Source organism: Pogona vitticeps, chromosome 4 (genome assembly GCF_051106095.1).
Source record: "Pogona vitticeps strain Pit_001003342236 chromosome 4, PviZW2.1, whole genome shotgun sequence".
NCBI lineage: Eukaryota > Metazoa > Chordata > Lepidosauria > Squamata > Agamidae > Pogona > Pogona vitticeps.
Genome location: NC_135786.1, coordinates 194,169,761 through 194,187,643, shown reverse-complemented (window position 1 = coordinate 194,187,643; position 17,883 = coordinate 194,169,761). Strand labels below are relative to the sequence as shown.

General features: G+C 39.5%; 1 protein-coding gene across 6 annotated transcripts in view; it reads left to right on the top strand.

The window, feature by feature from the left end:
- Window positions 1-17,883, top strand: part of ST18 (ST18 C2H2C-type zinc finger transcription factor) — a 254,977-nt gene that overhangs the window by 209,340 nt on the left and 27,754 nt on the right. For all 6 annotated transcript variants that reach the window (XR_013545387.1, XM_078393742.1, XM_078393743.1 and 3 more), the window contains 2 exons: window positions 9,794-10,039; window positions 15,776-15,888. Coding sequence is in view for 5 of the 6 variants with exons in the window: in XM_078393742.1 (XP_078249868.1) it covers window positions 9,794-10,039; window positions 15,776-15,888 (359 nt within the window). In the remaining variant the exon portion in view is untranslated. The remainder of the gene's footprint in view (window positions 1-9,793; window positions 10,040-15,775; window positions 15,889-17,883) is intronic.

Sequence of the window (17,883 nt, the reverse complement as noted above, 5' to 3'; positions counted from 1 at the left end):
TCATTTCTTGTGATTTTGGAAGATCCTGGCATTCTCCATCTTATGCTGGCTACCTCTGTACTCCTACTGCGGATCCTTTCCTTGTTACCTTGGTTTTTGAGGGAAAGACTCTCCTTTGAACTATTGTCCTACTGCCATGAGGCAGCCTGCCTGTGCCAGTTTTACTCCTTGGGATTATTTTCTGGACAACTCTGGCTTTATTTGGGCCTTTTCTTTTTTCTTTTTCTTTTCTTTTCTTTTTGATTATTTTTGTTGCCTGCCTGCTGCTGAGTTGGAGTCAAAGAAGAAGGCATCAAGTGGGATGTGGGAGAGAAATCTCCCCATATTCTAGTCATTTTGATTTGATAGGATGGGCTTTGATTGTATTTTTTGCCTGTTTGCTTGAATGATGTTTTTGTTAGAGGAGGTTGTGTGTTTGGATCTTTTTTTTTCTGTATGTGATTGTGGAGATGCTCTCTAATTTTTTTTCAAATGTTTACTTGGTTAATTTCCTGAGTATTTATTCTGTTAAAGGAGTATATTTTGGTGGGGGTTTTTTTTTGGGGGGGGTTGTTTGTTTGGTGATTGTTCTATTCTGTTCTGTTCCCTTCTTTTGGAGTAGATTGATTCTCTGTTGCCTTGCCTCTGCTTTTTTGGAGTAGTTTTTAATGAGTTCTTTAGGCCTTTTTGGACTAAGATCAGAGAACAAAATGGGAAAGAATGAAATAAAATAACATGAAATGACCATTTATTTTCAGTCCCTCTGTGAAAGATGTGCAGATACAGTGTGAATTTAGATAATACAGTCTAAAATCTTGTTGCTAAGTGCATGAACATTCATAACTTTTAATCCATCCATGGCCAGCAAATTGAAAGTCCTCACCTTAATTGTCTGGGGTGCAGCATACATGCACCAAGCCAGTGTCTGCATACACCCACAGGAATTGCAGAGACTCTTTATTGCCAGCTACGAACAGGCTGAACGTTGCAACTTTTCTTATTCTAAACGAAAGGATTCCTGCTATAACATTTTTTAAGCAAGTCACAATGTGTTACTATGGCTCTGAGGTATAACAGCCTCCTTCCTAATAGCTTCCATAGAGCTCATCCAGGGAATATCATGCAAAGGTTCACCCTTGGAGAGAGCAGTGTCAACACTCAAGTTCCCTGAAATGTCACCTTCAGTAAGTTACACTGCCTGTGAGTTAGTGTGATCAATCATGGCAATGCCCCCAAGCAGTTATGAAATCAACGAACAGGAACTGACATTTGCTATAGATAGCATTGACTAAGTCATTTCATATGTTACAGCAGCAGTGTGGATTGTTGTCAGAGAAACATATCACAGAAAGAGCCAATTAGAGAAGATAAACTTTCAAACAAGTAATATCTCCATATTAATTAATTAATTAAAATGTATCCTACTGAAAAATCATGCTTTTGAGTTATGGGGGACACCATCTGGGACATTTGGTATATAAGTGCTTCATCATGTGGAAAACATCTGTACTCCCTTCACAGAGGCGGCTGGCATTGGGAATAAGGCCTGCTCCACACGGAGAGTAGCTTACAGTCATATGCTTTATGGGAACCATGTGACATATCTATAATTAGGGATGGGTGAGATTTTTTTTCAATTTATTTTTGTAAGGATTTTCAAAAATAAGAAAGCTTCTTTAAATTTGGGATGAAAAGAACTAGGACATTAAAAAAAGGATGTGGGGGACAATTATACTCTACTCAAGCTCAAGACATGGAGTGTGGGTCCCCTCTCCAAGGGCTCTTGATCTGTAACATATATGTGGCAGGAAGGTATAGCACTGTCCTCTGCATTATAGGAATAACTCTTCATTTGGCTGGTTTAAAGTTTGTTCAGGCTCATTTTTGGTGAGAGTTTAACAAAATGCACAATTTTTTTTTTCATATTTTTAGTTAGAAATAACTTGTCGTTTAAAATGTTTGACTGTGAGTGAAAACAGAACTCACAGATTTCTCCAGCCCTACTTGCATCTAGGAAGTACAGTACTTCTGATCAGATACTTTGGTGATATAATGAAGTAACCTTTAGTCTAGTCCAAATTTGTTTGCTGACCATTTTGATACAGATAAAACCGTGAATATAAAGACTAATATACGTTTGCCCTTCATTTTCAAAGAAGAACACCTCCATTAGAGTCGCTATCTAGGGAAAGAAAAAGGAGTGATTAGGTTGAGCAGTAGCACATAAATGGAGGTGACAAATTAGCTCAATATGAGCCCAGAAAGTATGGAAACAGTAGGACTAGGCATATTATGAATGAAGCATTACAAGACAGATAACAGAAAGATTGTCCTGGGGTGGAGAGGAGTTTTCTTACAAGGATGATATACAAGGTCTTTGCCAAGTCAAACATAACTTCCATACAAAATGTATAGTTATCTTCTGGGATGTGCTGTTACATGGTATAGCAACAGTCATAGTTTCAGGTGGGCTTCAATTAAGAGTGAGGAATTTAATTGTTCTGGGAATCATGTAGTCTCCCAGGAACAATGTGGAGGATGGATGGAATCAAGAAGCAGTCCAGTGTCATCTACCAATTTTTTTTCCTGGACAAAATGAGGCACAAAATGAAAGCTCAATACCTTTATCTCCCTGGAAGAGGTAAAGGTAAAGGTTCCCCTTGACATTTAATCCAGTTGTGTCTGACTCTAGGGCACGGTTATGACGTCCACCCTCGTGCCCCTTTTGCTTGACCTTCAGGCCTCAGAGCACACGAAGGCAAACCCTCTCTTCTTTTACACTTGCTCCCACCAGGTGATATCTAAATCACCATTACATCAGAAAGATTCAGGTCCACACTTCAAGTCCTTCTAAATAAAACTTTGGTTTATTGATTACAGAGATTCATAAATATCTTCAGTAGCTAATCACCTTAAATTTCCCAAACTACACACTCTATTACTCTGTCTGGCTTTTCTCTCCTGCCTGACTCTTACATTTCTCTCACTAACTCTATCTCTTAATCTGCTGGCTCCGCCTCTTATAGCATCTCTCTTGGCTCTGCCTCACAGCAATATGAATATTCACAAACCATTATATAATACAACAAGAACCATAGATCAAATAAATGGAGAACGCTTCAGCGGTGCTCATCCCCGTCTCCAAGCTGTAGAGCCAGTGTTTGTCCGTAGATAGTTTCCGTGGTCACATGGCCAGCGTGACTAGACATGGAATGCCATTACCTTCCCACCGAGGTGGTACCTATTTATCTACTCGCATTTACATTATTTCGAACTGCTAAGTTGGCAGGAGCTGGGACAAGCGACAGGAGCTCACTCTGTCCTGTGGATTCAATCTTACGACTGCTGGTCTTCTGACCTTGCAGCATAGAGACTTCTGTGGTTTAACCCACAGTGCCACCACATCCCCACGTTCCCTGGAGGAAGGCACTCATTAAAGTTTGGAGTAAGTATTTCCCCAAATTCTGCCTCTGTTATGTGCTAGTTTTGCCCCAGTTGGGATAGTGAACAGCAGACAGAAGGTCTCATCCAGCATTTGAACAGTCTCTCCTTGAAACACTGGCTGTGCCCTAAGCCAGCTTTGATCCTCTTATTTCCCTCTCAGTTAGAAACAGGAAAAAAGGAGAGAGCATTTGAGTCCTCAAAGCTTGGACTTAAATGCTCTCCTATCCCTTTCCATTGTCAGGGAAGGCAGAGGTTCAGGAAGGATCCTCACTGAAGTGACCAGAGTAGGTAGGCCAGCTTGCTGATTAGATTTGTCCTACAATATAGGACATATCATAGCTTTAAAAATATCAGAGAAATTCATAGAATGCAGATCCATCAGGGGCTATAAACAATGACAGACACATAGATCCCTCTTGCTCATAGGAAAGAATGGGTCCATAAATCAATTGTTTAAGAAAGGGATCAAGACATGACTGCTGCCTTCATAGTATTGCTTGTGAGATTTCTGGTGATGTAGCTAGATCTTCTTAGACCTTTCCTTTAATGGTCTTAGCCCTCCACTCCCGCTTTGGACTGTTATGTGCATTACTTCAGTTGTGAAGCATATAAACAAATCTTCCCCATCCTGCCCCATTCCACATCATTGCAGGCTTTCTGGCTGTATCTCCTCAACCTTGATAAAATAGAAATCCTCTCAGCATCTTCATTTTAAATTCCCTTAAATCATAACACCATCATGACTACATAAAAGCAGAGTTCGCTTCTGCTGCCCTGGTGCTAAAATCAGTTTCTTGGGAATAAGCACTGTTTTGTTGTAGAAAGGAACAGTATATATTTATAGTGAAAATAATAAAATCTGCATCTGTAGCCATGTTCACACCCAGCTGGCACTCCCCCTCCCTCAACTAAAAAGTGTTTTTCTTTTAATTTCCTTTTTAAGGAAAAAGAAATGATATGCAGCCAGCAACCAGAGTCAGCCTGAGGAGTGGGGTCCAATATCCCCATGGCAGCCTAAGGCTCCACATCCAGCTTGTTCTCACTGCCTTATCGCTTGCTTGATCTTTTGAGTATCCCTTTAGGAGGAGGCTATAGGGTCCTGTGGTTGAAGCCCAAGGGCCAGGCCTGCCTATGCCTCTGGGAATTCAGAGAAGCATTGGACTTGCTCTTAGGATGCTGTCTTAATGGGCTTTTGGTCTAATCCAGCAATATTTTTCTTGTGTCATGTCTGTAACATGGAGCCTCGTGGCGCAGTGGTTAAACTGCTGTACTGCAGCTAAAACTATGCTCACGACCTGGGGTTCAATCCCAGGTAGCCGGCTCAAGGTTGACTCAGCCTTCTATCCTTCCGAGGTCGGTAAAATGAGTACCCAGCTTGCTGGGGGGGGGGCAATGTGTAGCCTGCATAATTAAATTGTAAACTGCCCTGAGAGTGCTTGAAGCGCTATGGGGCGGTATATAAGCAGCACATTTTGCTTTTAACACTGTTTGTGAGAGTCTAGGCACACTTACCTGCCTTTGTTAGTCCATGTTTATCCCTTGGATTCCCAGATACTCAGAGACAAGAAGTGTCATCATCCCCCTATAGCATGACCAATGGTCAGTGATAATGGGAGTTACAGTCCAGCTATATCTGTTGTGGAGTTTTATATTCCTGGTAAAATTCCTTTTGCTACACAGTAGAAATACAGAGAGCCACAGAGGAGAATAGCTATAAGTTCCCCAGATAGTTCACCCCTTTATCGTTAACTGGCACTTAAAGTCTCAGTAACTCACTCTGAGATATTTGTAGGAGAAAAAAATAAAAAATGTTTCATTACAGTTTCAAACAGATCAAAAGCAAACAAACAGCTGCCACCAAGAGAGGAAGGAGAGGGGGACAAGCACTCAGCAGAGAGGTGGGGCCCTCTTTGAAACCAAAGGCTGAAAGGAATGGTTCGTTAATGCTGACAGACAATCAGCCCAGACCAGAAAAATTCTTCCCAGTCACACAAACCACAAGCAGCATGCAAAGTTGCAAACAAAACTCCAACAATTATGTAGCTGGGAACTACTGCTTTACCTAATCCAAAGGTTGGGAAGCACTGCCCTCTATAATCTACACTTTCAGGAGAATGTTGTGTTGCAGCCATTTTGGGAAAGATATAAGGCAGTATGTATAGTGGAATACTTTACCCTATAAATACCATACTGCCTGTCAGATATGACAGTGCGGGGGGGGGGATTTTGTCCTAGTCTTTCCTTGATGTGCTGCTTTCCTGTATACATAGGGTTTCTTTGTAGAAGCATTCCAAGTTGCGGTCTTCTGCCTGCAATGGCCAAGGGCCCAAATTTACGAGATCTGCAACACATGATTCTAGCTCATCTCCCAGAGCTATCCAAATGCCCTTTTATTCTGGCAGGATGAAAATAAGCAGTACTAATCAAACAGCCATTTCTACCTTTTAAAAAATGGTTTCTATTCTCTGCTGGAAATCTCTTAAATATGTACATAACATATATGATAATAAAATTGACCTGAAACAAAATTTTTGCCCATCCCTAAGGTCTGTTGTCAAGAGAGGACAGTCAAATATACACAAGGGGGAAAAAATAGCATTTTATAGTAGCTTTTCCTTCGGGTTTTTGGCAGCTACCATGACTGCAGCAAACTGTTACATGAATTTTGTACTACAAAAAAAGGCATGCTGTAAACATGGGACCCATCCTCCTTATGAGCACAAGAGGCTATTTTTCCATGGCTATATTTGATTGTCATGTGCATCTGTGAGCTCACTTAAACCCCATCTGCACTCAGCTATGTTTATACACTTCGGATATGTTCTGAACAGAATTAGGTATCTGGTGACCAGGCCTGACACACCAGAAGATTGCCCCTAGCTTGTATCTTCATATTCACATCCACAAATAAAAAAAAATAAAAAAAAGGTCTGCCTCACGTCTTTCATGGGCATTGCACAAAGAAGCTTGATTCCCAACTATCAAATGTGTTTCCCTGATATGTTTAGATTTTTAAAAAAATTGAAGAAGACTGTGTTTTATGGAATTTGTTGTTGTCTCTGCCTTCTGAGTAGCGAGTATTTGTCAGTGACAGGAAATCTGCACTATTTATGGTTTTTGCACTATAAAACTACTGCAGCCCTATCACATGGCATCTTCTCCTAAGCCATCTGTCACAGAGGTCTGGCATTTTATGTGAATGTTGGTCAGGCAGACTTAACCCAAGTTTTTTTTATTATGAAAAATGTCAGCAACTACAATATTTAGCATTTCACTTTACGGTGGTAATTAAACTTGATTACTTGTAGCTCTGTTTCATGGCTGTACTTAGATATCAGCCATGAAGCCAGAAAAACACAAGAGTAATCACGGCAATGCAGTTAGGTTCTGGAAAGTTCCGCTGGCACTGATACAGTTAATATCTTGTTTTGGGTTGTTGGTTGGGTTTTTTTTTTGTAAGGTTTATTAATACTGATATAAAATGTATTTGATATTATACAGATGGCATAAGATGTTGTGGTTACTAAGTTATTATCCAGGATAAGCTGTACTGTCAAATTCAGGGCTTAAAACTATCACAGGAGATTAAACTATTTACTAAAAAGGGACAGGAAAGATATAACCAAAGCATCTTAGTATGAACGTATTAGAAGTGTATTTACTTCCCATAAATATAATAAAGCACATCTCTCTGTAAGCTGTGGGATGAAAAATGTGGACTTTATCATACAAGAGGAGCACATATAAGAGTTTCTGACTTGCAGTAGACAATTAGCCGGATTCTTCTCAATTTTTCAAAATAAATCAAGATCACTAATTTTCTTAGCACCTACTCCAGGTATCACACAGGAATTACATTCCCTTTTGTAGAACAGAAGAAGAGAGGGTAGAATTCCAATGAGGGAGCAGGATCAAATGTAATGATTATTTCCATACACAGATTTATTTTGGAATAGCTTTCCTTCTTTTTGAGCTAGGCATCCAGAATCAAAGATGCAATAGCAACTCCTGTTGTCTACATATGTGACTCTCTTAACTGTGTTTCAAAAAAATATGTGTAAAGAAGCAGGACACTCAGAAAATGGCTGAAGGTGGAATAAGTTTTGAATTTGTATTCCTCCCCCCCCCAAAAAAAAACACCATCTTGTTAACAACATTTTCTTTGGATGTTACTAACCAGGAGTGTGTGTGTGAAAGTAGTCAGTTTGTATGGCATATAGTTGTGGATGCACGGCTGGTATGCTTCCATGGGCTGGGTGTTAGAATGACTGGCAGACGACTGATGGAATATTGGGTGAGGGATGAATACTGATTGGTTGGTATGTTTGAAAGGCAAAGGGATCCTATGTGAAGTGGCAATTGGTCTCTTAGTCAGGGACTCTAATCTTGGGTAGTCAGAACCAAGGCGTCTGTTTAGAAAGAGTCTGTTCCTCAGTTTCCTTGGATGTAGCAGAGTGGTCTGTTGTGAAGTGTGTATAAATATTGTTAATGAATATAGAATTAGAATTTTTATTCTCTTCCATTTAAATAGCTCATAAATTACCCTTTCCTTTTGCCCATTTCTCTGTTTTTAATCTCTTTTTGTTTGTTTAAAACACAATTCTTCTACTTATTTATTTTAAGTATAGTTTTAATCAAAGGGTATTTAGTAGTCAATAATATACTGTACGAGACCCACATTTCTAGAGGCTACACCAAAGAAAAAGAGCCAGCCAGAATTTTCACTAAGTAGATCAATTCACTCAACAGTATATCAAAATATAACCAGCAACTATAGAAAGGGCACGGACTGGTTGGTACAGTTAAATGGCCAACCCCAAACTCTTAGGATGGTTGTCCCTAAGCAAACTGCTAAACTAGTGATACAAATAAGGAACTGGCTAGGTTTAGAGTGAAGGGGCCAGAGGGGTGTGTGTGGCTACTTGTGGAGTATGTATCTCACTAGTGTGGTAGTAATGAATGGGACACCTCCCTGTGGGTGTTGCAGGTGCTTTCTCTGGATTTTGATTATCATTCATTTCAAACACTATATTGAAGGTAGTCCAGAGAACCAGTCAAGGAAACGGCTTCTTTTTAGTTCAGTATTTTGAGCTATTTGAAACAAATCTCCCTACTGAGGAGGCAGGAACTTCTCTGGATATCTGGTTGTGTGCTAGACTCTGTGCAAATGAACCAGCAAAATATTTTAGAAAACATAGTCCCAGTTAAGTTGCCTCTCCTAAAGTCCCTTGTGTTGACCAATGAAAAAACATAATGTTCGAGAATCCATTGCAGTGCCATAGTTCTTCCTTGGCATCATATGCCTCGGAGAAGGATGAACCATATGATTACTGGATGAGGCAAACATTGAAATTTGTATGGACATCCTTCTCTGACATTTAACTGAACAGGGTATAGTTGTCTCTATAAGTGATTTTTTTAAGAGAGTGAGACAAATGAGAAGCAAACATCTGTGAGCCAACAGGGTTATGGTTAGAGTTTTGGACTAAGTCATTGCTAAGCCAGAAAGCCCATTTGAGGCCATCCCTTTTCTCTTAGCTCGACCTGTTTCACAGGGTTGTGAGAATAAAGTAAGGAGGAGAACGGCCATGTGTGTAACTTTGAGCACATTGGGGAAATTGTGGGAGAGAAATATAACAAATATATAACAAATTTAAATATATTGCAAGTAACATTCAGAAACATGTAGAATAAGAACCAACATAGGAAGAAAAATAACCTCCATTTAGTCTGTACAGTTTCCAACATACAGTAGCTCTGTTTTTTTCCCCCAGATAGGAACACAATCTGTCTCTCTTTATCACAGTAAACCTTTTAAAAGATCTTTGTAATTCAAACTCCATTTGAGATAAAGTGAGATTGTCACTGATGTATAAAAGACCTATGACAAATGGCCCTCTTGTATCTGATTAGTGTATTTCTTTCCCTGCCCCCTCTGATACAGATGTTGTAATATCTCTAGGTTGTTGGGGGGAGGGGAATGTAATAATAATACTTTTGATGAACTAAGCAGTGAATTAATGCTTTTACCATAAAGGGGGTCATAGTTCTCTGTAAAAGTGAAGTGATTGAGGAGATTTACAGCTGAACTTTTTTAAAAAAATCAGATTTAGAATATAGTTGACATTTAAGAAGCGTCTTATTCAAATTCTGCTTACTGTGTTTAAGCACAGAAATATGGAAAGAGCATTACTGAGATACTACTTAAGTCTGCCTAAGAATTAAACATAAATGGGTGTAAATCAAAAAGCTGGTTTTAGATTTAGATAAATTTAAATAAAAGCAGACATTTTTCACTTATCTTTGTAAAGCGCCACATGTCTTCTGTTGCCACTTTACGTTTTTTTCTCTTTTTCCTCTTGCTCAACAGGGAGGTGATATAGAAGTGGATGAAAATGGCACCTTGGATCTGAGCATGAAAAAGAATCGAAATCAAGAGAAGGTTACACCCCTAATTTCTTCCAGCACGACAGTTCCTACTCCTTCCTCATCTCCCTTCAAAACAAGCCGCATTCTGGTCAATGCCACTTTCTACCAGGCTTTGTGTGAAAAGGAAGGCTGGGATACACCCATCAACTATAGCAAAAGTCAGGGGAGGAAAGAAGAGGAGAAAGAGGTACCTTTTCTGTTTGTCACTAACTTGGTACCAGGGATAGGTTGAGGGGAGGGACATACTAATGTTCTGTTCGTTCCATTTAGTCGTTTAGTCGTGTCCGACTCTTCGTGACCACTAATGTTCCACTTGTCTTCAAATATTCAGTGTGAGTGGTAGCCTCTAATGCTCCAGTGCTTCATGTATGGGATGAGAGCAGGAACTTAACATTATGTGCTAAGGAATACAGTGGTGCCTCGCTCGACGACGTTAATTCATTCCAGCGAAATCGCTGTAGAGTGAAAATATCATAAAGCGAAATAAAAAAGCCCATTGAAATGCATTGAAATCCATTCAATGTGTTCCAATGGGCTGAAAACTCACCGTCCACCAAAGATCCTCCATGGGGTGGCCATTTTCGGTGCCTGTGCAGCGAGGAATCCGTCCCTAAGCACAGTGGGGGGCCATTTTCTTTAGCCGGCGGCCATTTTGACGCTCAGCTATTTTTGATCGTCGTGAAGCAAAAATCAGTTCCTGAAGCAGGGAACCAATCATTGCAAAGTGGAAAACCCGCATTCAAACCATCATTTTGCGATCGCAAAAACCTCACCGTCAAGCGGATTCATCATTAAATGGGGTAATTGTAAAGCGGGGCACAAATGTATAGTATAATCAACTCATTCTTTAGTGAGATTTTCTCCATCTATCCATCCACCTTCTAAAAGAGATTTTGGTACATGCGTATGGAGGGCTTCATAATAATCATTAAAGCATGCATTCTAGAAAGTGTGGCCATTATATCTGGCCAGAGGCATAAAATATGGGGAGCTAGTTTCTGTTAGAAGCAGAGAAACTATTTACAACATAAAAATCAATATTTATTAATCTGTTTCCAAGACTGCAACTGGAATTTCTCTTTCCCCATGTGACCTAGTATATAAATAATCTACAGGTCATGTTTATATAATATACACTCAGAATTAGAGCTCTTTTCTTGTTTTGTCCACAGACTACTGTACAATGTGCATTCATAATCTCTGTAGACAGGTAAAACTGTGACATGCTGCTTTCCTAGTGGTCATCTCACCTAAAGATGTTGTAAAGTAGTGTATTTCTTCCAAGAGTTTGTTTTCACAAGAGTCTCAGCAAAGAATTTTAAACAACACTGCCTTAACCCTTTGACCACATATAGTGAATATGAGATCTGATGGAGAAGTTTCTATTGTCCTTGATTACACTTTGTGACTTGAATGTTGCATTGAGATCAAGGCAGAAACTCATGCTATAAATAGTGTAGAAGTGAAGCAGTAGACAAGTTTGTGTTGGAGAGAAGTAAGGGATCTGGTCTTTCCAGTTTGCGAAGTCAGGCTCAAAAGGATTGTCACGCTTAACTCATGAAGACCAATCATCAAATAAAACACAATTTTCTGGAGATGAGAGTAACTCTTGCTGTGACAATCACATGATTGAAGAGTTTCCTCTTCTAATCATGGGCTATCTATAATGTCTATTTTTACCCTCCATCTCAATATGATAGCAGCAGATTTGTTTCCTTAAACATGAGCCAGTACCTATTAAATTCAGCAGAGTATAAAGTGAAAATGTGGAATATGGACAAATGGTTCAAGCGTCTCCTCTCCATGCATTGCTTTACTTTCTTATTTTAGTCTCTAACACAGGTTTGTGCAAAATATGGCCCTTGCGTTGGCTGTAGTCAGAATAGTCAATGAGGACTATTCCTGGGAGTTGCAGTCCAACAATAACTGGAGGAATCCTGGGAGTTGCAGTCCAACAATAACCGGAGACCTGCATTTTGTATATTTCTACTCTCTAGGAGTTACTTCTTCATTTCCCTGAGATCATAATCCACATTGGCTTTTATTATGTGGTAGTCAAAACCCTGACTAGGACTAGGCTTCATGACATATATCCTTCTAATCTACATGGAGAGTTATGACCTATTTATATGAGACAGCAGCAGTCCCATCTCCTTAAATACAGCTTTACCCTCCATCCAATGAAGACATAACTCTTAGAGTGCAGCTGTCTACAGTTGTTCATCTGCATCCCATAGTCTTTCCATCAAGGCAGGTTTTTTCAGTGCGACCAGAATCCTACTTGCTTATGAGATCATGTAACACCCATCCCATATGAGTTTTTCTCCTCCAGAAGGCTCTTCTTAATGCAACTCTTTGCACTTTGTTTATGATGTTTCATGCTTGAACAGTTGTACAACCAGCTAGGTGAGAGACAGCCCACTGCAGCTTAAAAACCAAACATACCTGAACACTGTGAGGTTCACCTCATGCGCATGTTACTTCTCAATTGGATTTTAGTCTATAAATCTAAGGTGGTGACTCTTCTTTAACATACGTCATTTTGGAAAGAAATGGAAGGTGCAGATTAAGACATTTGAAGGGCCAAGGGTTCCCCATCCCTGCTGTAAGTGGACCTGAGTGTGGGAAGAGAAAGTAGAACAAGGCACATGCAGTCTCCACTGCTTGCTTTAACTGGAACAGAGCTGTCGTGCATAGTTTGCTCCTCAGGCAACAATACACTTCAGTCATGAAGAAATCGCGCCAACATTAAAAATATAAGCCATTCATTCAGCCAGCTATCTTCTTCACAAAAGCGCTGTAACACAAAGAGAACATCAATATGCATGTCAACATGGCACGTCAATTTGGCCTACAATAGAGACTGAATGGAAAACAAAAATGCAGCTGTGGGCCCATACACACCCTTCCATAAATAAGACAAATATTTACATAAAGTGAATCCTGATTTGTAAAAGATACTGTACTAAATTATAATTTAAAACCTGGTGATTTCCTTGATTTTTGTTATGCCCTTTTCATTTATGTGTTTATTGGTTGTTGGCAGTATGTTTTTTGTTTGTTTGTTTGTTCTTCCCCTCCCTCTGTCTTGTTGGCCATGTTTTCCATATGGACATAGTTGCCAAAAACTAGACAAACCAGAGTGTTATTTGGATTTGCTTTTATGATGAATAATCAGCATCGGGCCCTTATAATGCCAGCTGATTGACACTTTGATAAATCAACAGGAAGTGGCTATTTTTTTCAGATTTATCTTTATGTATAACTTGGGAACAATGTGCTCAAAATGGCTGCCAAGTGGAGGCCAGATGAAATATTCCCAATGGCTATACATCATCTTGCAAACTGTTTGTGGCCAATGTTGCAAAATACAGAAAGTTAGGGCATTGGCTTTTGTGTAAGTGCAAACCTTGGAGTGGGAAAATCTGCAGCATCATAACATAAAATCCACCAATCCCTTTCATGGTCATTCTGCTCAGTCTATCTGGTGGTGTTCTGGTACTGAGGAACTTCAAGAACAATTTCAATCAGACTTACTGTGGTAAAGTGGCTCTCTCAGAATCTTCTTCGGAGGCAGTTGCCATTCTGGTCCAAATATTTTGAATATGGTTGCTGTGGGTTTTTTTGGGCTCTTTGGCCGTGTTCTGAAGGTTGTTCTTCCTAACGTTTCGCCAGTCTCTGTGGCCGGCATCTTCAGAGGACAGCACTCTGTGCTCTGGTGTAGTTGGCTTTGGGAGTGCAGTATTTATGGCTGTGAGATAGGCTTTTGTCTTTTTCTGTAGATGGGTGATTAATCCATTAATCCCGGCCGTAAAAGCCTTTGCGAATATATTTTGAATATCTTGCTTGAGAATTGTAGGCAATATGGCACCAAGATGCCATCTAGGATTTGTACCCCAGTGGTGGTGCAAGCCCAAGTTTCCTTAAATTCCAGGTTAAACAACTAATAGATCCCTCATTGTGAAGCCAAATGCTAAGATCCCTAAAGATACACATCTACAGATCTGGTATATTGCAATTGTGGTAGCAATGATGTTTGCTGTGAATTAAACAAAAATATTATATATAAGTACAGATGAAATCAACAACAACAGTTGGAAGAAAGGAGCCTAGTATTGCATTCCACAAGATTAAAGGAGTCAAGGAAAGGAATCCTGTAAATTTTCTCGGATCCACATCTGAGACATATTGATTCCATATAATATTGGATATAGACTATCATCTCAGGATAAAGGCCTGAGTCAATTGTGAGGGTGTCAGCTGCCTTTCAAAAAGAGGTTACTACTATATCTATTTTTAATTTATTGTGCCTTGATTCATATGCACAGCGCTTAGCTATTTCTCAAAAAATATTGTCTCCCTCCATACACTGATAAATGGCAGGTCCAGATGCCCCTGAAAAAAATCCAGAATTTGGAAAAGGCTCATATTCTTTCCAAAAGGAAAGTGCTGAGAAATAACTGGAGCTGTCAGTTTTGTTCATTTGTCAGTTCTCCAAAGATTTCAGGGCTTAAAATGTTAAAAGTGCCAGATGCTATTATCTGTTATTTGTGTTGTCATTATGTTGTAGTCTTTGCAGAAATCAATATAAATGTCCATCTGTACATTAATGGAATTTCATTCTCACTGCCATCATCACCCCACCCCCTGTATGTGTACAGAAAAGGACAGACCAAAATGCATCGAGAGAGCTGTGCAACTACCAGTGCTTCCCCCCAAAAAAGAGAGACTCTCACACATCCACAAATGCACTGGGGTAGACTAATTTTGAAAATAGGTTTCTTGGGGGTGGGGGTGGGGAATGAAGATTTTCTGGTGTTGAAAGAAAATGAAAACAGGTATCATACCTGACCTACATAAGTCCTTGGGTTCACTTCATTTTAGCTCTAGAGTTCCCAAACACTATTAGGTTAACTAATCTTCTTGGACAATTATATTGTTGCATTACCGGTCGGTCCTTTACTGCTCTTATACATTTATTCATCAAACTTCCCAAACCTGCTTGCAATAAAGTAATGCTAGTGTGCTTGAATTTAATTTAATGTATTTCAGACAACTGGTTTGTGCATGTATATAGAGCATCACTGAGATGTGAGACTGAATATATCAACTTGTCATTTTGAAAAAATTTTGCTTTGGATCACACACACACACACACACACACACACACACACACACAAAGCTCAGGCCAAAGTGCTTGATCTGTGATGGCTATTTCAGCCTCATAGGTCATTGTTTGTTTTCAAAAGCATATGTTGATGAATGTAATGGTTTTTGAGCTTTCCCCAGGCAGTAACAAATAATCAAACAAAGAAATACTCCAATGTTGACCATTATATGTTAGTGGTTTAGATCTCTGGCTGGAGAGCCAGAGGTTGGGAGTTTGATTCCCCACTGTGCCTCCTTGACAGGGGCTGGATTTCATGATCCATGTCGATTTAGGAATATATGAAGTGAGTTACACAGAATTCTTCATCAGGCAGGATGTATACATAAAACAAGATAAGCTGTATTTGTAAATGGTGTTATCAGGCTTTGGCAATATGATTTATTCACACAGATACACAATTTCTCATGTGACCATTAAATTACAATGTTTGTAGTAGTAATCCAGCAGATCAGGAGAACACCATAATGATTAACAGTTCACATAAACTAGCTTTTGCAAACATGGTGATGACTCTCTTTCACATGAGTATACATAAGAAAGACTCTCTTCAGAACTGAAAGAGTTCAGCAATTTGTATGTATTCCCTACCCAACACATTCATTTAAACATTTTTGGTGAAATGAACCCTTAACTGAAAGTAGGCTTGTGTTCTGTGGTGCCTCTATTCTCTGAACCCACAGAACATTTGCCAGTAGTCAGCACCAAGCAAAAGGTAGCAACATATTGCAATAACAATATCTTTTATTATTTCAGAAAGATCCCATGGTCTGCCCTGAAAATCTGGAGGAAAAGAAATACTCAGATGTCTCAGTCCCAAGTCCAAAACCCAAGCTTCATTCAAGAGATCTCAAAAAGGAACTGATCACGTGAGTCACAAAACACTGGATGGCTTTTCCCTTTTGTGTTTTGTAGCTGTGAGGGCCCAAGCAATAAACGTTACTTAGTTCTGACTCGGAAAAGCTGGACCCATCAAAGGTTAGAGAGCACCTTCCTATTTAGTGGCTGCATTGAGATATCTGGGGAGACTTGAATCAATAACAGCTTCCTTTGCTTTTGCACTTTGGACAGTGGAAACTGTGAGATGGGGCTGCCTGGTAAGGAGGTCATAGAACTGCTTGCCAAGGGTTGGATTACATAAACCATTGCTTGTTTACTGAAGTCAGTCAACAGGCAACTCTGTTTCTGTGCTGCAAATCTGTGAAACCCCTCCTGCTTCCCCCCCCCCCCAATGTGTTATTGGTTCCAGGATTTAATATCATCCAAGTTTAGCTTGGTGTCAGTCCCAGGTCTGATATTTGCCTTCTGGATTTAGAGGCAGTAAATTAGCTGTTCCTGGCATTGGAGCAATAGAGTTAGGACTTGCAGGATCAAAGCACCAGAACATTCTGAGCAGGATAGCAGGGCCAGTGGTGTCTTCTGCCACTTCCATTGGTTTCCCCTTTCTCCTGTTAGTTTAGCTGCAGTCCATACAGTGCCTAAAATAAAAAAAAATGAACTTCTTTCGCAAGAGCAATATATTGCTTTAAGTGATCCCTGTTATAATGCAAAGTCTTTTGGGGTGACTTTGTCTTCAACAGGCAGTTAGGACTCATTAGTCTTACTGTGAATAGATGGGTGAAAAGCAGTGCAGAAAAGAGAAGAACGTCTTGGCTGAAGAACTTTGGATGAAACACAACAACATTGCTTACAGTTCCCCCATCTAAAATTATAATGGCTATAATGATGTTCATCTTTCATACCAAAGGAACAATAAAGAAGAAGCTTTGCGCAAATCTTCTTTGTGGTGATGAAAACTGTTACAGCAGCTTTCTTGATATTGATCAAGAGACCTGTCTGTATCTTTTGACTATCTATGGGGTATAGCCATGAGGCTGTCATGATGAAGTGCCTAGACATCAAAATTTACTACTAAACTGCTTATATCCAGATATCACAGTTCTTATGGGTCAAACTTGTTTTAATTTCTCATACCACAAACTGATCCCAAATGGTATTCATCAAATGGTACCCACACCTGCAGATCACTGACAATTAAACTTTGCCATTAATTTTTTTAAAAAAAAAGTTAATGGGAGAAAAACGAATCATTTCTCCATTAACCATTTTTAGGGGGGGGCACGTGTTCTCCATCCTTCCCTTAATAATGTGCCATCAAGTCAGTTCTGACATATGGCATACGTACAGTATTTACAAACCTGGCATGGGGTTTTAAAGCATCTGCATTACTTGCTTTCCATTCTCCATCCCGATACGCATCCACAATATGCTGATGTGAACAATTGCATTCAAAAACATGGAAATATCAGTATATAAAGAGTGTAAAGGTAACACTGAGGGCAACAAGCATGTACTAATTATTCACTGGTGAAAAACGTAGTTAGCAAACAATACAGATGGGTCCAACGTGAGGAAGTACCTCTAATGACAGCAGCAATTGCAAAGAAAAATTCTACTTCCAAGGCTCAATTACAATGAACTTTCTTCATTATAAATACAGATTACATATTTTGAAATATTAATGGTCTCTCCAGTGATCATATTGTATCCTGGCTTAGAATGAAACAGGTTGCCTAAATAATGTGCTGCTGCTTAAAAGAATATTGTGCATTCCATATCTATTTTTTAAAAAATTATTTTGGATTCCACTTAGGCAGGCAAACAAGGTGAATTCTGTTGCTTAAGGGGATATAACTGAAACAAGTAGCCTAGGTTAAAGTCAAGAAGAGGATGAAGGATTAAGGAAATAGTGGTATTCACAAATAGGCTTAAAGAAAGGAGCACTTTCATTCTCTTCCGATTATTTAAAGGTAATGGTGGGGAAAGGCAACTCATTAGTGGGAAATCTATGGCGAATTAGAATA